The sequence below is a fragment of the Haliotis asinina genome, chromosome 13 (assembly GCF_037392515.1).
Source record: "Haliotis asinina isolate JCU_RB_2024 chromosome 13, JCU_Hal_asi_v2, whole genome shotgun sequence".
NCBI classification, from domain to species: Eukaryota; Metazoa; Mollusca; class Gastropoda; order Lepetellida; family Haliotidae; genus Haliotis; species Haliotis asinina.
The window spans coordinates 55,644,765-55,667,404 of record NC_090292.1 but is presented as its reverse complement, the minus strand read 5'-3'; the positions used below and the strand labels follow the sequence as shown (position 1 = coordinate 55,667,404).

The 22,640-nt window shown below is 42.0% G+C and overlaps 1 protein-coding gene across 7 annotated transcripts in view; it reads left to right on the top strand.

Moving 5' to 3' along the window:
* Positions 1-22,640, top strand: part of LOC137260490 (tight junction protein ZO-1-like) — a 127,578-nt gene that overhangs the window by 12,302 nt on the left and 92,636 nt on the right. For 2 of the 7 annotated variants that reach the window (XM_067798167.1, XM_067798165.1), the window contains exons 1-2: positions 7,253-7,635; positions 21,836-22,046. Coding sequence is in view for 1 of the 7 variants with exons in the window: in XM_067798156.1 (XP_067654257.1) it covers positions 21,836-22,046 (211 nt within the window). In the remaining 6 variants the exon portion in view is untranslated. Of the gene's footprint in view, positions 1-7,252; positions 7,636-21,832; positions 22,047-22,640 lie in introns of those variants that run through there. The other 5 variants (XM_067798166.1, XM_067798164.1, XM_067798162.1 and 2 more) reach the window with 4 other exon arrangements.

Below are 22,640 nucleotides of genomic sequence, written 5' to 3'. Positions count from 1 at the left end.
ACGCACGCACGCACGCACGCACGCACGCACGCACGCACGCACGCACGCACGCACGCACGCACGCACGCACGCACGCACGCACGCACGCACGCACGCACGCACGCACGCACGCACGCACGCACGCACGCACGCACGCACGCACGCACGCACGCACGCTATCTCACCCACCGCAGGAGTTGGTCTGAAGCTTGCAATTAGGAGACAAACATCATGTGTTTGCCATTTTCTGGGTGTTATTGAGTATTTGAAGCATGGGAATACATTTGGAACCAACAGCGTCAGCCGGAGGTTTTAAGTGATATGTTCCCGTGCGTCAAATACTCAACAACACACGGAAATTGGTCAACACATGATGTTTATCGACATTGTAAACAAAAATGTAAACCAAAGGGTTTTACTGTCTGCGCTCATTTACATCGAGTACAAGTACAGCAGTGAAGTGTCGTCAGCTGGTTCCCAGGGCAGCATCTGGAGTTGCTCATTTGTGACGTCGTTCTAACTTTACGTCACAATATGATTTGAATGATGCAACCACTGTTGATGACACAACAAAACAATTCTTGCAGTTTCCGTGAATCAAATACCATTTGATCATGTTTTTCAACCAATCAGCTTACAGAACACAGTGACTTTGGGTTTACAGTTCTCTTTAGGTAGTGTCCAACTAGTCTCTAGTACTAGTAGTGGTGTTCTGGTGAACTGAAATTGTCAGAAATGGGTTCCTGTGAAGAAATAACGAAGCAATTGATCATAGTTTCTCATCTTAGAAGATGTCAAGGTCTGAAAACATTTTGATTATTAGAAAACTCAGCCCAGTTACAGTCAAATCAGGGTTAGGGTTAGAACCTAACCTAACCTAACCTAACCTAACCTAACCTAACCTAACCTAACCTAACCTAACCTAACCTAACCTAACCTAACCTAACCTAACCTAACCTAACCTAACCTGAACCTAACCCGAACCTAACCTAACCTAAACCTAACCTAAACCTAACCTAACCTAACCTGAACCTAACCCGAACCTAACCTAACCTAACCTAAACCTAAACCTAACCTTAACCTAACCTAACCTAACCTAACCTAACCTAACCTAACCTAACCTAACCTAACCTAACCTAACCTAACCCAACCCTAACCCTAACCCTAACCCTAACCCTACCTAACCTAACCTAACCTAACCTAACCTAACCTAACCTAACCCGAACCTAACCTAACCTAACCTAACCTAACCTAACCTAACCTAACCTAACCTAACCTAACCTAACCTAACCTAACCCGAACCTAACCTAACCCGAACCTAACCTAACCCGAACCTAACCTAACCTAACCTAAACCTAACCTAACCTAACCTAAACCTAACCCGAACCTAACCTAACCTAACCTAAACCTAAACCTAAACCTAACCTAACCTAACCTAACCTAACCTAACCTAACCTAACCTAACCTAACCTAACCTAACCTAACCTAACCCTAACCCTAACCCTGACTGAATATTTCTTGAAGACTCCAGAAAGTTTATGTTCATCGTGGATTTGCATCATCTTACATTTTGATGTGAAATGCGTAAACGCACTTTGCACAGTTTGTAAATAAAACCAGAAAACCTCAGAGAACCACGGGTTTTTTTCGTTCGTGCATAACTGTAGTAGCAGTATAAACAGGAAAATTTTAAAAATGATGCTAACCCATATTTTTGGGATGATTGATTGTTGGTATTGAACCTGTCAACAGTTGTGATATTTCTACCAGTTCCGAACACTTGTCTCAGTAGACACCTCACTGATCATCTCACAAATGGTGTCCTACTAGTCTGGAGGTAACCCTTGGTCCCAAGGAATTCACAGTAGATAAATCTCTCCGAGACAAGGGACTAGCTTCCTGAGGATATGAGAGTAGATAAATCTCTCCGAGACAAGGGACTGGCTTCCTGAGGATATGACAGTAGATAAACCTCTCCGAGACAAGGGACTGGCTTCCTGAGGATATGACAGTAGATAAACCTCTCCGAGACAAGGGACTGGCTTCCTGAGGATATGACAGTAGATAAACCTCTCCAAGACAAGGGACTAACTTCCCAAGGATATGACAGTAGATAAACCTCTCCAAGACAAGGGACTAGCTTCCCAAGGATGTGACAGTAGATAAACCTCTCCAAGACAAGGGACTAGCTTCCCAAGGATATGACAGTAGATAAACCTCTCCAGGACAAGGGACTAGCTTCCCATGGATATGACAGTAGATAAACCTCTCCAAGACAAGGGACTGGCTTCCCAAGGATATGACAGTAGATAAACCTCTCCGAGACAAGGGACTAGCTTCCCAAGGATATGACAGTTGATAAACCTCTCCAAGACAAGGGACTGGCTTCCCAAGGATATGACAGCAGATAAACCTCTCCGAGACAAAGGACTAGCTTCCCAAGGATATGACAGTAGATAAACCTCTCCGAGACTAGGGACTAGCTTCCCAAGGATGTGATAGTAGATAAACCTCTCTGAGACAAGGGACTAGCTTCCCAAGGATGTGACAGTAGATAAACCTCTCCGAGACAAGGGACTGGCTTCCCAAGGAATTCACAGTAGATAACCCTCCCCAAGACAAGGGACTAGCTTCCCAAGGAAATGACAGTGGCACTGGCTTCGCAAGCAGTTGACCACAGATAACACACCCCGAGACAAGGACCTGGCTCCCCAAGCAGTTGACCATAGATAACCCTCCCCAAGAGAAGGACCTGGCTTCCCAAGCAGTTGATCATAGATAACCCTCCCCGAGAGAAGGACCTGGCTCCCCAAGAAGTTGATCATAGATAACCCTCCCAGAGACAAGGACCTGGCTCCCCAAGCAGTTGACCACAGATAACCCTCCCCGAGACAAGGCACTGGTCAGAGTGAGATGCACCGGTTTGCTTGACTTGCAGAACAACAGTGCAGAAGTTCTGTGACCCGATGTCTCACAGGGCTGTGATATCCCCTTACAGTTTCACACAACACACAAAGGTAAATGTTTTCATGACACGCTGATCTTTTGTCCATTGTTGATGTCCAGATTTCACCAGTGTAATCTACAAACTGTTCAATCCTTGTTATGACCTATTGAGGACATGTCTATACAGGACACTTCTCTATAGAGAACACATCTATTGAAGACATTTCAATGGAGGACATGTCTATAGAAGAGACCTGTCTATGGAGGACATGTCTGTTGAGGACACATGTCTATTGATGACACATGTCCTTTGAGGATAAGTCTATAGATGACACATGTCTATGGAGGATATATGTCAATAGAGGACATTTGTCTCTTGAGGACACGTCTCTGGCGGATACATCAAATGAGGACACATCTCCAGAGGACTCATGTCTATTGAGGATGTGTCTATAGAGGACACAAGTCTATTGCTTACACATCTATAGAGGACACGTCTTTTGAGGACATGTCTATAGAGGACACATGCCTATTGAGCACACGTCAATAGAGGACACATGTCTATAGACACATGTCTGCTGATGATGTGTCTATAGAGAACATAGGTATATAGATAGCACATGTCTCAAGAGGACACATGCCTATTGAGGACACAGGCCAGTAGATGACCAGTCTAAGTAAACTTTGTCTCTGTGTATTTCGTTACACTACACCACTGAGTCTAACAAAACCTAGTAGAAGGTCGCGTCAGGTAACCTTTTAGCAATCAATGACAATCCAATCAAATGCGAGATGGTTAAATAGATTTAACCAATCAGACAACGGCTACTATTTAGGGATCGGAGGGACTTTCAAAATATTCAGGTCACCGACACAGATCTCTCCACAAACAAAAATCAGCATATAACACAGTTATTTGACCTGCAGTATATACGCTTTGGGGTTTCTGTTGACATGGTTACCATTAGCTAATATTTCCATAAGATAACATCCCTGAATATTGTCAAAAACACTATTTTCAGCGACTGTTTACTCACCGTTGTCATGGCAGTATATACGCTGTGTGCATCACCCGGAAGCGATCGTACGCTAAATAGCATTTAAAATCGTTCGGGTACGAACCTTTTCGAGATAAAATGTTCATGAGGGATGTGCGAATGTGCACTTTCGCGATTTGCTAAGCTGTGTTCTGATTGGTCAATCTCAAAGGTTACCTGACATGACCTTCCATAAGGTTTTGTTAGACTCATTGGTGGAGTGCAACGAAAAGTACTGAGGATAAGTTTTACTTAGACTGATAGATGACAAATGCTTATAAAGGACACTTATCTGTGGAGGACACAGGTCTGTAGAGGACACATGTCTATAGAGGCACATGACTATACAGGACACATGGTTCTAGAGGACACATGGCTCTAGAGGACACATGTCTATAGAAGACACATGGCTCTAGAAGACACATGGCTCTAGAAAACACATATGTATAGTATACATCACTCAGATGCTGCACACTCTGATGGCTAGTGTTCAGCTCTGTGTGTGGCCTGTTGTGTCATGTCACAATATTTTATTGATTGGTACATATTTACACTGTGGAATGTCAGGTGCTTGTACATAGGTTATTGTATATAATTATTTGGGCTGACAACTATCTCACAAATGGCATGTCATCTGGACAGGTGCTTTGGTTAGTAGATGTAGGCAACCTGGTTATATGTGCTTCCTGTGTGTTAGTTTACCATCATCAACTTACTTGGTCAATACAGGATCGAGCTCAAACATGGCAGCAAATATGTAGCAGTAGTAGTTCTTGTAATGTCAGACAGGCATTTATTTTCAAATGAACCTGGTATATCACTCAATAGTTGAACCCCTGAAGTGTGTGTGAGCCTTAATTTCATGTTTTTCTTTTGTAGAAATGTTGTTTAGTTCCACACTCTGAAGTGTTCCAGCTATATGGCATCTGTTAAAAAATAAGTTTAGACCAGGCAATCCAGAGATCAAAAGCATGAGCATCAGTCTGTGCAGCTGATTACAAAAATGATTCCGAGTTTGTGATATATGCCACATTTATAATGCAGGCATTGTAGCTGAAACATTTAATCGTTTCGGATTGGGATACATATTTTGTAACTGACAAATTTAATCGTTTCGGATTGCGATCCGTATTTTGTATGCCCAAGGGCCAAGGGAGGTAACTTAAAAGATGGGAATGATAGTGGACCATGTGCTTCGCTGCGGCGAAGATGGAACTTTGTGGGTTTACAAATTTTGTAAGTATAATTTTTTAATTACAAGTGATGTAATACGCAGTTTGTATCTATTACAGTTATATGCATAAACCTGCTTCATTCAGTCACAAATGTGCAGTTATTTCAGTTTAGGAACGTGGGGGTTAGCCAAGCTTAGCGTCATGTTTTTCACGTGTTTATTTTTTCTTGACTGTTACACATGAATGGTGCCCTCATATTTAGAATAATTTCACACTCTGTCATGAACTTGTGAATCATAATGTTCCATGTTTAATGCGTTGCATTACACCAGCCAGTGTTTGTAATGTTTGTTTCTGGCTACTAGAGTAAGTGTATTTCATCTACAAAACATTATCCGAGGATACATTGTTTACCATGATTATGTAATTGGGGGGAACATTTGTCAGTAGGTATTATGTACTATAAAGTATAAAACATCATGTTTTAGCTTGAACCGACTGCCGCGATGACGATGGCGATGATGATGATGATGATGATGAAGATGAAATGTGGAAGAACATGAGAATTAATAAACACTGTGGTGTATGTAATGATGATGAGATGTCGAGTACAAGAAACAAACTGAACCCATTTGTTTGTTGAATTATAACAGGCATTCTGTTCTCTGTACTTCTCCCAACATTCCTGTCAACTTTGTTGTTTTTCCACAATGGATGATGTAGAAGACTCATTATACTGTTGCTATATGGATTACAAGAAACAGTTGCTAGGATCATCTGTGTATGTTTTCATTTTTAAATTTGTCCTTTCTCGTCACTCATGTCAACCGTTCCAAGATGAAGTTGAAAAGCATAACATGGTGCTTGAGTATTTCAGTGCTGTGGTATATGTTCTTATCATGGTATATATTTAATAACCCAGACATAGAGTATTGAGGACACGTGTTTCCATCTTGTCATGGTATATATTTAATAACCCACACACATATAGTATTGAGGACACATGATTCCATCTTGCACCAGACCATCATTACAAGTTATGGAAAAGCAGAAAAACAGTTAGAATTCTGTCACAAGCCTGGCTTTGTGACTGCACATGATTGTGGCTGATCTAAATAAGAGATACTACAAGATGTTCAGTTTGTACATACCAGAAGACATCAGATTTGATGACAAATCTAAATTGTAATTTTGAACTGCAGTAATGGAAATTTAGCTGCTGATGTGTGGTGTCAGATGTTGCTGCCACTGGTGTTGTTGTTGCTACTGCAGCTGCAATGTGTCACATCTGATATAGATGCCATGTGAGATGCTACTGACGTTACTTGTCATCATGTAATAAACTGGAAATGAGATTTGATGAGTCATGATTTCTGTTGGTAATGTATGCAGTTGAACAGATGGCAGAAAGTCACAATATTTTGATTGTTACAATAATATACACAAGTTTATTACCCTGATATTGGCATGGAACACACACACACATATCATATTCATTCTCAATAAGTTACGTGTTACACAGTTTACAAAATCATTCTGACCTTGGAGTTTTGCTATATCTTCTTTGATTGATACATGTTGCATTATGACATTGCTTTACATTCATAACAGTCAAATACTGTTACGTACATTATATATATGGTGCTTTTCAAGATATTCAACATTCTGTTGTTCAGTATACAGTAGTTTAAGATAAAGTTGTTTGTGATTAAGTTGTTCAAAATTCTGTTGTTCCCAATGCAGTTGTCTGTTGTTGGAGATAACAAAGTCCAGATTCCAGCTGTTTACAATGCAGTTGTTTCATGGTGCCTTTATTCAAGGTACATTTGTTCATGATGATGTTGTTAGTTGTTCAGGATGCAGTTGTGAGATGTTCACGATGCTGTTGTTGGTTGTTCAGGATGCCGTTGTTCAAGGGATTGCTGTTTAGGATACTCCTTGCTCTGTCATTCTCTACAAATGAAGATGCTGATATCCTGTCCACTGCACTTTAACCATGTCATACCCGGTTAAATCACCAATCCCTGGGTGATACGACATCAGTTATCCCAGCCTGTCTCTCCCCCAACAGACTAGTCTATGCTGAACACAATCATGCTGCTTCTGTCCCCAGGCAAGTCTATGTTCTGCATGGGTGAATCAGGTAGATTTTCACAATGCTCTCATCCTGTACCTGGACAAATCTCAGGAACTATTTACCTTGTCAAACCTAATGCTCCGTGAACACTTCTCCCCTCACAGGACAGGTCCACTTGTTGTGAGGGGGTGTCAGGTGGCTGACAGGTCATCCCTCACAGGGTCTGACAGGTAGGTATAGCTGTCACCTCCCTGCATGTGAACTGACCTAACTGTTGAGGCTGTGTGTGTGCTGTAGTACAGGAGTAGGTGTCAAGGAGCTCCCTGGGAAGTGGGTCAGTCCCGCGTTTAGCCTGTGTGGCAGGGAAGGATACCTGGATCTGTATGTTACCCTGGTCACCAGAACTGGACACTCACTGCAGGTATGTTTGCTGGATGTGCGTACAGATTACAGCAGGAGTGGTGTGGCTGGCTACCTGTGATGGCCGTACAGGGGTTATAACCTGTCTTGTGTCATGTTCTTACCTTGTGTTTACAGAATGGTGAAAGTCTTGTATGGTGGAGACAGGACACTATGAGACTGGGGATGTAGGGAAGGATGGGATGCATTGAAAGTGCTGTGGGCTAGGGTGTTATGGACTGGTGCAAGGTGTTACGGAATGGTGTTACGGAATGGTGCAAGGTGTTACGGAATGGTGCAAGGTGTTACGGAATGGTGCAAGGTGCAGTGAGATGCTGGAAGGTGTTATGGAATGGTGTTACGGAATGGTGCAAGGTGTTACGGAATGGTGCAAGGTGTTACGGAATGGTGCAAGGTGCAGTGAGATGCTGGGAGGTGTTATGGAATGGTGTTACGGAATGGTGCAAGGTGTTATGGAATAGGGTAAGGGTTTGGACTGGTGCAAAGTGCTATGGAATCGGAATGGGGTGTTGTGTGAGTGCTGGATGTTTTAGCCATGGGCAGGGATAGAACTGGGATGGAGTGGCTTTAGGATTTGAAGTGGTGTATGTTTAGAATGGGGTGTTATGGATCAGGTGCTATTGAGTGGGTTTGGGTGCTGTAGGTTGGTGATGGAGTAGTGTGGATTGGGGAAAGGGAGGCTATGGTATTTGGACGTGGTGGTATGGATTGGGGATAGGGTGTTACAGATTAGGAAATGGTGCTATGGAATAGTGATGTCAAAGATGCAGTCAGGCAAAAATTGAGATCAAATCAGATAGAGATGTGGTCAGGCCACAGTTTCTGTGTTGTCAGCACGAGATATATTGGTTGTAGGCAACAGACAGCTGACATTGTGTTGATCTGTGTGAGTGTCTCACTATGTTCTGTACTGAAAGGACATGCAGAATATCTCCCAAATCCTAACCCAGTCCATTGGAATCTGTATCGCAATGTTCTACACTGAAGGACACACAGAATATGTCCATCTCGTGTACACGAGTGTCTTCCTCACTTCCCACAGTGTCCTTCACCTTGGCTTCAGTGGTAAAATTAAGATGACAGGGAGCGTATTAAACCGTCCGCTCATCACGCCGAAGACCGAGGTTCTATTTGACACATGGGTAAATTGTTCTGGAGTCACTTGCTGGAATATTGCTGGAATATTGCTGGAATATTGCTAAAAGTAGTGTAAACCTACACTCATTCACTAACTATTTTGACATATCCAGGATTTAGTTCCAACTGTGTGCACAGACCTGTCAGTAAACCAACTGTGGAAGACATGGTGCACTGAACCTCAGTCACATGCTGCAGGTAGACAGTGACTCATGACCAGCTGTTGATCTGCTCCACTAGATCTGTACACACATTAAGTCACAATGTTTACTGGTTTCCCAAGTGGAAGAACAACTGTCCTGTAACACTGTGTGTGCTGATGATGAATGTGTCTGTAGTGTATCACTGTGTACGATGACGGCAGTGCTGTTTGGAGTGAGTGTAATATCATGTTGTGTGAAACAGTGCCAATTTGTAAGGGTCAAAGGCAGTGCTGTTTTCATTTCTATTTGTTTATATAGGTAGTGGGAGAACATTTATAATGTTTTTTTTTGTCATTCTAATAAGCTGTGTTTAATGTTCTTGTAGGTTGTGTGTGAAAATGTAAACATCCCAAACAGCCCTTCTCTTGGCTGTGTCAATGTAGGGGATGGTTGACTGTGTCAATGTAGGGGATGGTTGACTGCGTCAATGTAGGGGATGGTTGACTACACACTAGGACACTGTCTATATGGCGTATGGATGTATGTTTATACTTGATGGCGGCCAGAAGGTGACAGAGGACATCCAGTTGTGCAACACTTGATCTGAACAAATAATGCACTCACTAAACCAGCTATTGTTTTAACTCAGGGAAGTGTCGTATTTCATTTTGTGTGTGTGATATGTCCAAGTATGTTTGGTCTGTGTGTGTCGTATGTTTGGTCTGTGTGTGTTGCATGTTTGGTCCGTGTGTGTTGCATGTTTGGTCCGTGTGTTGTATGTTTGGTCTGTGTGTGTTGTATGTTTGGTCCGTGTGTGTCAATGTCATTAAGTAGATTGTGGACCTTTATGGAAGATTCTATGTGCTACAATTGAGACCAACACCAGCAATACAATGTCATCAAGAAGGCGTATGACACAAGTTGATTGTGGAACTATAGGAGGTTCTGTGTACTGCTGTTGAGAGCAACACCAGTAGTAGATTGTGGAACTATAGGAGGTTCTGTGTACTGCTGTTGAGAGCAACACCAGCAGTAGATTGTGGATGTCCATGGGAGGTACTGTTTATCATGACAACACCTACACAAAACAATGTCATTAAACGGCCATTTGACATGAGCAGGTTGTGTTCCACTAAAGTCTTTGAGTTTGTGTTGTGTGCTGTTGTTGAGACCTGAACTGATCGGTGTATCATCTATTCCTCATCCCTACGGCGGGCTACGATCACGACAGTCATTGTTGTATAGCTGTACAAGGTGCTTGGGCGACAGTGGAGCTTGCCTCAGGCACCAGCGCCAGCTATTGTCAGACTATCCTGGGACTGCTCAGTCATTGATCATCGGTTCAGTTTGATTGTGCGGAACCACTGATGTCTTGTTGTTAAGTCTCCTGAGTCTTTGTTACTATGAAGAGCTCTTGTCATTGGCTGACTGTGTTATGGGTATATGGAGATCAATACATCACCATTCTTGGTGTTGTGTAGCGTATAAAACTAGTGTATACTGGTGATGTATAAGGCTGGTGTATAAGGCTGATGCATGTGGCTGGTATATAACTTTATAAGACTGGTGTATACAGTTGATATATGACTGATGTATATGGCAGATAGATAACTTATAAGGCTGGTGTTTAATGCTGTTGTATACAACTGGTGTATATGGCAGATACGCAAGGCTGCTGTATTCATAAGACTGGTGTATGGCTGGTGTATAATACTGATATATAAGGCTGCTGTGTAAGACTGGTGTGTGGCTAGTGTATAATACTGGTATATAAGGCTGCTGTGTAAGACTGGTGTATGGCTGGTGTATAATACTGATATATAAGGCTGCTGTGTAAGACTGTCTTGTTGTTAAGTCTCCTGAGTCTTTGTTACTATGAAGAGCTCTTGTCATTGGCTGACTGTGTTATGGGTATATGGTATTTAATGGCTGTGAAGCATTTGATGATGTGTGCCTGATGTCCGCTGTTTTCATGATGAGCATGGCGATGAGAACACCCTGAAGTTGATACACCCTGAAGCTGATACACCCTGTGTTTGTATTGAGAAAATGTTAGTAGGTTCAATCTATACCAGTGGACACGGGTGAGTGGTAAACACTGAATGTGGACACAGGTGAGTGAGTCATATCGTCTGTAACTGAGAAGCCTGACATGGTTCCCACCTTACAGTGGACGGAGTTGAGGCGTTGAGTCAGGCAGCTAATGTCAGTCCACTGTGTAGGTGTGGGACCTTGTTGTATGGTGGGAGATTTGTGTGTCCATGGGACCTTGTTTTGTGGGTGCAAGGACTGTGTGTCCATGGGACCTTGTTCTTTGGGTGTGAGGTTGGTGTGCCATGTAGGACCTTGTTTTGTGGGCTTGAGGGCAGTGTCTCATGTAGGACCTAGTTCTGTGGGTGAGGGCCGGGTGCCACGTGGGACCTTGTTCTGTATATGTGAGGTAGGTGTGTCATGTACAACCTTGTTTTGTGGGTGTGAGGGCTGTGTGTCAAGTAGGACCTTGTTCTGTGGATGTGAGGATGGTGTCCCACATAGGACCTTGTTCTGTGGGTGTCAGGGCAGTGTCCCACATAGGACCTTGTTCTATGGGTGTCAGGGCAGTGTGCCATGTATTATAAACCTTGTTCACTGGGTGAGGGCGGTGTGCCATGTAGGACCTTGTTCTGTGGGTCTGAGGGCGGTGTGTCATGTACAGGGATAAACCTGGCTCAGAAAACATGTGAGATAAAATTTCACATGGAATCAAAAACATAAGATTTTTTCAAATCTTTCGAGATTTAACTGTTCATGATCGTTCAGAACAGAATTAGAGATAAACAGGATATTGTCATCATCAATTTCTAGTGCAGCAATCCTGAATTGCAATGAATTATAAGTCTGAAGATCTACTAGCATCACTATTGGTGTCTGCATTCTGGTTGTCATCAAGGTGAACGACTTAACTCTTTCAACACCAGTCAACCAGAAGCATATACTGCCATGACACCGAGTTCCTAGCAACTTTGAGGTCATAGATGAAGTTTATGTTTATCAAGAGATAATATCAACAACAACTTAACTCTTTCAACACCAGTCAACCAGAAGCATATACTGCCATGACACCCAGTTCCTAGCAACTCTGAGGTCATAGATGAAGTTTATGTTTATCAAGAGATAATATCAACAACAACTTAACTCTTTCAACACCAGTCAACCAGAGGCACACACTGCCATGACACCCAGTTCCTAGCAACTCTGAGGTCATAGATGAAGTTCATGTTTATCAAGAGATAATATCAGCTTATATATAATTATTGCTACTGCATATTATACATCAGTTGAAAGGTCTAATCTTACTGTTTATAAACATGAAAGTTATTTTTTATCATATTTTTCATGTAATACGACTACAACTTAAATAAGTTAATTTTTAATGAAAATGCAGGCATACACATTTACATCTCCAGATGAACCACGGAGGAAGAAAAACCTGGAGCGTTTTTTCTCTATTTGTAACAAGTCCTTACATCCCCTTCACTTTTTCTTGCATATGTTCATTTATACACGATCAGAAAATTATTCTAGAAAGATTTCTGAAGTAATATGTATGGTCTTGTATTTCCCGATATCAGTGGCATTTCGCTTGGTAACGTGATACAACAGCGTGAAAAACCTCCGTTTTAAAATCTTTGTCTGATAATGAATAACATGTGATATGATTCGTTTGATGGCGGGTATCATTTGAAAGCTCTGAACATCAACACAATGACTGTATCCTTGCCAAGAGTATTTTCATAGTTGTAAGAAGCGGTTTTATTGGATAAACATTTGGTTATCTAATTTGATAAATGAATTATGTGTTAGTTAGGTTCCTACAAGTATAAATCATTTTGATGCAGCTACTGACTGGTCAATTTTTCGACCTACACAGGGTTAGAACTAAACTTAAAATGGCCACTAGTACTCCGGGCTAGTAACCTTAAACTGTCACTAGCCCACACAAAACAAGTAGTCCAGAGGAATGAAAGTTATTCACTGAATTGTTGATATCGTGGCACTGTCTACAATTCATCTGACACAGAAGATTGCTTCACTAGTGACAGGGCTGCTGAAAGAAGCTCATGGGCTCTTGCTTCAATCTTTCTGAGTTCATCAACATCAGGAGCGCCTGAAGCCGTTTTTTGATTTGTTAATCTACCGAAAATAGCAGGTCCCCAGACAACGGAGGCAGAATGCACATCAAATGATAGGAATAATTTTAGGAACCAACCTGAATGTCAGAATGTCTGACAACACTTATGGCATTTCAGATGGATGGTCACAAAGTCAGCTGCCTAGCCCGCTCAGCCGCTTATGGAAGTCGCGGTGGCTGAGCGGGCTAGGCGGCTGACTTTGTGTGCTGGCGATTAGGTGCCTGACTCTGAGGGTGCGGGTTCGAATCACGGATGGGACTCAACCGAAAAAAGTACTAGAATTTGTACTTTACTAAGAAAGTGAAATCCCAAATATGACATATGTTGCATTTGACCACTTTCTAAATGGCATCGTGTAAACCAGCCTGAATGTCAGAATGTCTGACAACACTTATGGCATTTCAGATGGATGGTCATACATTATTGACAGAATTCGAATTATAAACTTGTATTTGCAGTGTTATTTTAATTTGAAAGACACGATTATCGAACTCATGGATCGGCAACGTGTCCACATCAAAGTTGTCAAAAAAAACCAAACCAAAACAAAAAACCAAAAAAACCAAAAAAAACCCTGAAGCAACACTGTTTGGCGGAATAAGCAAACTAAATAAACAAACAAATAAAATAAACAGCAGTACTCATGAAAGTTGTCAAACGTACCATGCTGTACCATGTTTTCAGGATATTTCTTTTCCCTGTAATTTCTTGCGTATGGTGACATGACAGTGCCACCTGTAAACACATCTTGTGTGCAGAAGCTTCCGTCGCAATCGGAACACAAAATGTTTGAAATGTTCAGATTTCACGGAAGTTGTGGCCTAATTGCTGTCAAAGTACTAAAAATCTATCATAGAACATAATGCACTTTGAAAACCTTCGTAAATGAGATCATAACTTTTGAAATAACGCTCGCAACTTGTCAAGCGGACCATCGTCTGCTCAAGTGAAAAGCCAAACATAAATGGAATGGAATGTTGCCGACGTAGTAAAAAAAACAACATTGTTCAAACACCGAGTTGGTCATCTCTTACATATATTTTTTTCGTGCAGCAGAATTCACACCAGGCATGTGACCTCTGGGTTCATTTAAAATGCTACTGCGATGATACTATACCGCACAGACAAGACACGTTTTATTGTCCCTGCCATAGCGGACCGTGCAGACAAGAAGAATGAATGTGCAAATGATTGAATAACTTACCTGTAAATATGTTTATTTTTAACAAATTTTGCACACAAAAAGATAATAAAATAATCAAATACAAAGTTACCAGTTTGCTTGGTTTCTAATTAAAATGATACGTTGTATTTGTTGATTTCTGTGGAGAAGAATGCATCACATGCGCTTCCATTCAAGGGTGTGACCCTGCGCCATAATGAGTAACCCGAAAACATGGTACGTCACTTCGAGCGCTCATGCTTGCGGACAAGGCACGAAATGTATGTTGCATTGGAAACCAGCGGACGACATGACATTCTAACAATAAATTTATGAAAGGCGAGGTGATATTTATTTACGGAATTACAGTTTTGATAATCTCCTGATACGCAGTAATATTCATGATCATTTTAAAATAGCACTATTACCCCGAGAACACGTTACACCATGGTATATCAAGTTGCTGTTTAATACTTTTTATGTAATTGTGTAAATATTTAGTGAAAGTCATGTGACATCTCGACTTTGATGTCTAATGCTAAAATGTGTGTACGAAGCATTTTTGTTGCAGGTAACTTGTGCATGATGCGTCCACTAAGTTCCATAATTTACATATAGGTGGCAAGGTTTTGAGTAAAACATTCTAACTGGCATGAGTTTACCTAAAACTTGCGTCTAAATCTGCAAGCTTCAGGTCATGTGCATGATTTGGACCAATCACGATCTTTATAGCAGACAGGCGGAAATGCTTCATTAGAAACCAATAATGATCCAATTGTTTATACTCCATCTGGGCCAGTAGTAAAGAACTGAACACGTGGAAATGTATAACTGAATTTGCCACATGTTGAGGGGCGTGTGCGAGGCTGTGATTTGTCAGATATTTATTCTCTATCTGGGCCAGCTGTAAAGAACTGAACACGTGGAAATGTATAACTGAATTTGCCAGATGTTGAGGGGCGTGTGAGAGGCTGTGATTTGTCAGATATTTATTCTCTATCAGGGCCAGCTGTGAAGAACTGAAGAAATGGAAAGGGATAACTAAAATTGTAGGCTGTGTAACTCTTTCCAACCTATACCGTGAAGTAAATCGAAGGAGCGATAACATGATTTGAAAGAAGTGACACGATGTATATGTTAACTTTTGAGTTTTGCAACGATAGAGATTCATTAGTCTGGTGATTTGAGTAGAAAATGCATGATTTCAATTCCAGTACCGGATGAAGTATAGTAACCACTGAAGAAAACCAAGTAGTACGCTGGACTAGTGCATTTATATTTCCATTCGCCTGTCAAAACATTTATTCGCCACGGGCGTGCGGGCGAGCGTAAAGATCAAACCCTGCTCCAGTGCCTGGGGATTGGTGATGTCTTGGCCAATTTTTCGGCCTACGGTGTTGAATGGGTCAAGTTGTTTCTTTGTTTTCATTCGTAGTCTTTAAGAATTTAGAGATTTTAATATCGAATGATATAGTTTCATTAGTAGCCGCCCTTTGTGTGATGTTGCAGAACACAACTTCCGAATGCAAACTCTGTACACCGTCGCACAGTGCATAAAGAACAGAGTACTGCGAGGTTCAGAGTTTGCTGTACTCCTTGCAGCACAGCTCATTTTGTGCAGCGCTGTGTAACGATGTTTGATGTTCCATACCAGAAGTTATGTTTCGAAGATTAAAAATAGATAAAAAGCAACGGGAATATCTTTGGCAGAACAAAATAGCGACAAATCCTTTCTCATTAAAACAGATTTAAGAACTTTATTATTTCTTATCATACAGGTGAGCAGGATGCGATTTTAAATTGCTACAGGTAGATTTGAGTGTGATTTTATAGCAACTGATTTGAGAAAGTCACGATATCGCGGCCCAAGTAAATCACTGCATGTAGGACCTAGTTCTGTGGGTGTGACGGCTGTGTGTCAAGTAGGACCTAGTTCTGTAGCTGTGACGGCGGTGTGTCAAGTAGGACCTTGTTCTGTAGGTGTGACGGCGGGGTGTCAAGTAGGACCTTGTTCTGTAGGTGTGACGGCGGGGTGTCATTGGTAGGACCTAGTTCTGTAGGAGTGACAGCAATGTGTCAAGTAGGACCTTGTTCTGTAGGTGTGAGGGCGGTGTGTCATGTAGGACCTTGTTCATATAGAACCTAGTTCTGTGGGTGTGAGGGCGGTGTGTCATGTAGGACCTTGTTCTGTAGGTGTGAGGGCGGTGTGTCATGTAGGACCTTGTTCTGTAGGTGTGAGGGCGGTGTGTCATGTAGGACCTAGTTCTGTGGGTGTGAGGGCGGTGTGTCATGTAGGACCTAGTTCTGTGGGTGTGAGGGCGGTGTGTCATGTAGGACCTTGTTCTGGGTGTGAGGTAGGTGTGTCAAGTAGGACCTAGTTCTGTATGTGTGGGAGCGGTGTGTCATGTAGGACCTAGTTCTGTGGGTGTGAGGGCGGTGTGTCATGTAGGACCTAGTTCTGTGGGTGTGAGGGCGGTGTGTTATGTAGGACCTTGTTCTGGGTGTGAGGTAGGTGTGTCATGTAGGACCTTGTTCTGTAGGTGTGAAGGTGGTGTGTCATGTAGGACCTTGTTCATATAGAACCTAGTTCTGTGGATGTGAGGGCGGTGTGTCATGTAGGACCTTGTTCTGTAGGTGTGAGGGCGGTGTGTCATGTAGGACCTTGTTCATATAGAACCTAGTTCTGTGGGTGTGAGGGCGGTGTGTCATGTAGGACCTTGTTCTGTAGGTGTGAAGGTGGTGTGTCATGTAGGACCTTGTTCATATAGAACCTAGTTCTGTGGGTGTGAGGGCGGTGTGTCATGTAGGACCTTGTTCTGTAGGTGTGAGGGTGGTGTGTCATGTAGGACCTTGTTCATATAGGACCTAGTTCTGTGGGTGTGAGGATGGTGTGTCATGTAGGACCTTGTTCATATAGGACCTAGTTCTGTGGGTGTGAGGTAGGTGTGTCATGTAGGACCTTGTTCTGTAGGTGTGAGGGCGGTGTGTCATGTAGGACCTTGTTCTGTAGGTGTGAGGGCGGTGTGTCATTGGTAGGACCTAGTTCTGTAGGTGTGAGGGCGGTGTGTCATGTAGGACCTTGTTCTGGGTGTGAGGGCGGTGTGTCATTGGTAGGACCTTGTTCTGTAGGTGTGAGGGCGGTGTGTCATGTAGGACCTTGTTCTGTAGGTGTGAGGGTGGTGTGTCATTGGTAGGACCTAGTTCTGTAGGTGTGAGGGCGGTGTGTCATGTAGGACCTTGTTCTGGGTGTGAGGTAGGTGTGTCTAGTAGGACCTTGTTCTGTGGATGTGAGGGTGGGATGTCATGTAGGACTATATTCTGTGGATGTAAGGGCAGTATATTGACAAGGGAATGTTGATGTGCCCACCCATATATCAGTACACTGTCATGACCATCAGTTCAGGATGAGTTGAGTAACAATGGACACCCTCAGCTCCTACAACTGCTGGAGTTTGTAACTGAAGATAAATCTTCTTTCAAACAATCTAAGTCTCCTACCCAAGAATAGAAAGCATTTCCCCTAACAGTACAAACCCAAACCAAAAGAAACCCAAACAACAACAACAACAACAACAACACACACATCAACAAATAGCATAATAATGCTGCTTAATCAGGTCAGTAGCCCAGCCAGATTCTGCACCAGACTGTCACAGAAGTATGAGGATTGTTCCAGCTGTAAGTCTGTTCAGTAAAGCTTGCCTTGTATCTGAGGGACATATGACGTGTCAGACTTCCTTGTGTGACATTTGGTGGCTCCTGCTTATTTCACCTGTCTCTCTCAGACGAATCACCCTCATCTTGATGGCAACAGCGATCTATGGCAGCAGTGATGTGTGATACCTGTACCAGCACCACTGGTAGGGAACTTGGTTACAGTGAGAGTGGAGTCTTTGTGATCTGTGGCAGCAGTGATGTGTGATACTTGTACCAGCACCACTGGTGGGGAACTTGGTTACAGTGAGAGTGGAGTCTTTGTGATCTATGGCAGCAGTGATGTGTGATACTTGTACCAGCACCACTGGTGGGGAACTTGGTTACAGTGAGAGTGGAGTCTTTGTGATCTATGGCAGCAGTGATGTGTGATACTTGTACCAGCACCACTGGTGGGGAACTTGGTTACAGTGAGAGTGGAGTCTTTGTGATCTATGGCAGCAGTGATGTGTGATACTTGTACCAGCACCACTGGTGGGGAACTTGGTTACAGTGAGAGTGGAGTCTTTGTGATCTATGGCAGCAGTGATGTGTGATACCTGTACCAGCACCACTGGTGGGGTACTTGGTTACAGTGAGAGTGGAGTCTTTGTGATCTATGGCAGCAGTGATGTGTGATACTTGTACCAGCACCACTGGTGGGGAACTTGGTTACAGTGAGAGTGGAGTCTTTGTGATCTATGAGAGCAGTGATGTGTGATACCTGTACCAGCACCACTGGTGGGGTACTTGGTTACAGTGAGAGTGGAGTCTTTGTGATTTTTGCAACAGAAAATTTGCAATACGTCACAGAGTCTTTGTAAGTTTAGAATCAGCAGGGGAAGGGTAAGGTACTAATTGGCCTGTATACCAGGAAGATCAGTCTTACAAGAGGGTTGAATTAAATTTTACTAACATTAGCTCCAAATCTGATTCACTGACCAGATTGGACGAATCATACCTAGATTTTGGGATTGGAAATTATCTGTGACAATGAATCAATTTTCCATTAAATCAATTTCGTAAGCACAGAGTTTCTGTGACATCTGACCAATTCATCGAATTTAATGCGTATTGTTCCTATTGCATATAAAACAGCACACGCTTTATGATTTTCATGGGATCATTTGTCACAATAAAATGATTATTTATTTATCAAAGACTCTGACAAATCGCAAAGTCTCCGTTGCAAAAATCACAATGACTCAACTCCTGTAACTAACTTCTCTTCTAGTGCAATACTAGTCATGATATGTATCACCCAGTGCTGTCAGTCGAAGAATCCCTTCTGGTGCTGTCAGTCATAGAATCCCTTCTAGTGCAATACTAGTCATGATATGTATCACCCAGTGCTGTCAGTCATAGAATCCCTTCTAGTGCAATACTAGTCATGATATGTATCACCCAGTGCTGTCTGTCATAGAATCCCTTCTAGTGCAATACTAGTCATGATATGTATCACCCAGTGCTGTCAGTCGTAGAATCCCTTCTGGTGCAATACTGTGGTCATGATATGTATCACCCAGTGCTGTCAGTCATAGAATCCCTTCTAGTGCAATACTAGTCATGATATGTATCATCCAGTGCTGTCAGTCATGGAATCCCTTCTAGTGCAATACTAGTCATGATATGTATCATCCAGTGCTGTCAGTCGTAGAATCCCTTCTGGTGCAATACTGTGGTCATGATATGTATCACCCAGTGCTGTCAGTCGTAGAATCCCTTCTAGTGCAATACTGTGGTCATGATATGTATCACCCAGTGCTGTCAGTCGTAGAATCCCTTCTAGTGCAATACTAGTCATGATATGTATCACCCAGTGCTGTCAGTCATGGAATCCCTTCTAGTGCAATACTAGTCATGATATGTATCACCCAGTGCTGTCAGTCATGGAATCCCTTCTAGTGCAATACTAGTCATGATATGTATCACCCAGTGCTGTCAGTCGTAGAATCCCTTCTAGTGCAATACTAGTCATGATATGTATCACCCAGTGCTGTCAGTCGTAGAATCCCTTCTAGTGCAATACTGTGGTCATGATATGTATCACCCAGTGCTGTCAGTCATAGAATCCCTTCTAGTGCAATACTGTGGTCATGATATGTATCACCCAGTGCTGTCAGTCGTAGAATCCCTTCTAGTGCAATACTGTGGTCATGATATGTATCATCCAGTGCTGTCAGTCGTAGAATCCCTTCTAGTGCAATACTGTGGTCATGATATGTATCATCCAGTGCTGTCAGTCATAGAATCCCTTCTGGTGCAATACTGTGGTCATGATATGTATCACCCAGTGCTGTCAGTCATAGAATCTCACCCAGTTGTCTACTGATATCAATATCAAGGGATTCCCTTTTACCTTTATTGAGTGTTGGTATTATTTATATCAGTAGACCTGAGGGTGAGATTCTGTTTATCATCCATGATCATTCTTCATTTGTTTTCATTGAAAACTGTACATCGTTCAACAGTGTACCACTATTAGACTTGCAGGGTAGCGATGACACTGCATTGTGACATCATCAAGATCATGACGTCATAGCTCTGTCAGGGTGTTGTACAGAATGTACTGTCAACACAAAATCTCTTAGGAGATATCATATGATCTCACACAAGCGATATCTTGTGTGGTACACAGTTTTGGATGATAGATATATTGGATACGAAACTGACAGAAGCAGTGGATTCAGTTTGGTTACCATATTCAGTTTGTTTCTAGACATTCATACATATAATGTTAAAACAGAGCTTGTAAGACAAAATCATGATGTCTGCAGACAGTAGCAGAACAGTAATGGTCCCTATCTGCTGACTTCTGGATTTTGAATTTGTTGTTGTGACTTTTTCGTTTTTGTAAATAATAATATGATGAATATATATTTATAGAATAAAGCACACTTCGACTTTGTATTTAAAATGAAGAAGCTTGATCTTGTCATTTTATGCCCGGAAGCATAATGATATGATGTAGAGGACAACTAACCCCGCTCAACTGCAGACAATATTTAAGTGTAATGTCCAATAAATATGTTTTTATGCCTTACGTCTTGGCCGTTAATGTCATAATTAATCTGTTTACGTGCAGATCAGTCTCAATTTTGGTCATGGGCTGTTTAATAGGTCAAGTGATTAAAACAGCGAATACCATTACAGTAGACATATATCCTTAATATGCCTATCATGTTCCTATTAGATGCAAGAGATGTCTAGGAAAAACTCATGCTGTACCAGTGAGGTTGACGTATTACTACATTTTCATTTAGAAATTTGTTTGTTCACCTCCGTTAATATGACGCAGTGATGTGTGAATGTTATGCCCATGATATATGACTATTATACCTATGATATATAACTGTTATACCTGTGATATATGAGTACTATGATATATGTTACTGATTTATGAGACCTGTGATATATATGACTGTTACACCCATGGTATACAAGTACTATGATATATGAGAGTGTTATACCCATGATATACAAGTACTATGATATATGAGAGTGTTATACCCATGATATACAAGTGCTATGATATATGAGAGTGTTATACCCATGATATACAAGTACTATGATATATGAGTGTTATACCCATGATATACAAGTACTTTGATATATGAGAGTGTTATACCCATGATATACATTGTAGTACTATGATATATGAGAGTGTTATACCCATGATATACAAGTACTATGATATATGAGAGTGTTATACCCATGATATACGAGTACTGTGATATATGAGAGTGTTATACCCATGATATACAAGTACTATGATATATGTGACTGTTATACCCATGGTATACAAATGCTATGATGTATATGAGTGTTATACCTGTGATATGAGTGCTGTGATATATGTGAGTGTTGTACAAGTCCTATACTTTATGTCAGCAGATCCTGGTGATGAGAGCAACCCGACCCAGGCCTTGCAGCTTAGTTTTGAGTTGGCACTGAAGGAGAGGGACGCGGTGTTGCGGGAGAAGTCTCAAGCGCTAGAGGAGCGGGACACCGCCGTCCGTCAGTTACAGCACATCAAGTCTGAGCGAGACCATGCTCTAGCCAGCCTTGAAAACCTGACAGGGAAACCAGCCAAACTCAGCAACACGTACTGGCTCTTTCTTCTTTCTTCTAGACACCTAGTTACAAAAACATCCATTACAGATTACAGCCTGCATTAAGGCAGAACAAGATTATGTTTGTATTCCTAATGTTCAGACTGTCTCTGTTGAGTAAAATAAGATTTGTTGGGATTTTTAAGACACCTCCACCTCTTATATCTCAACAGAATTACAGATACTTGTTAGTTACAGACACTTGTTAGTTACAGACACTTGTTAGTTACAGACACTTGTGAGTTATAGACGCTTGCACGTTACAGACACAGGTGTTGCAGACACTTGTGAGTTACAAACAAGTAGGCGTTACTGACAAGTGTGTTACAGATGCTTGTGACTTACAGACACCTTTGTGTCAGACACTTTTGCGTTACAGACACTCTTGTGTTAGAGACACTTGTAAGTTTTCAACACTTGTGAGCTACAGACACTCGTGAGTTAAAATGCTTATGAGTTACAGACAAGTGTTGCACACTTGTAAGTTACAGTCACTTGAGCGATACTGACACTTGTTAGTTACTGACACTTTGAGTTAGAGACATTTGTGCATTATGGACACCTGAGAGAAACACTTGTGAGTTACA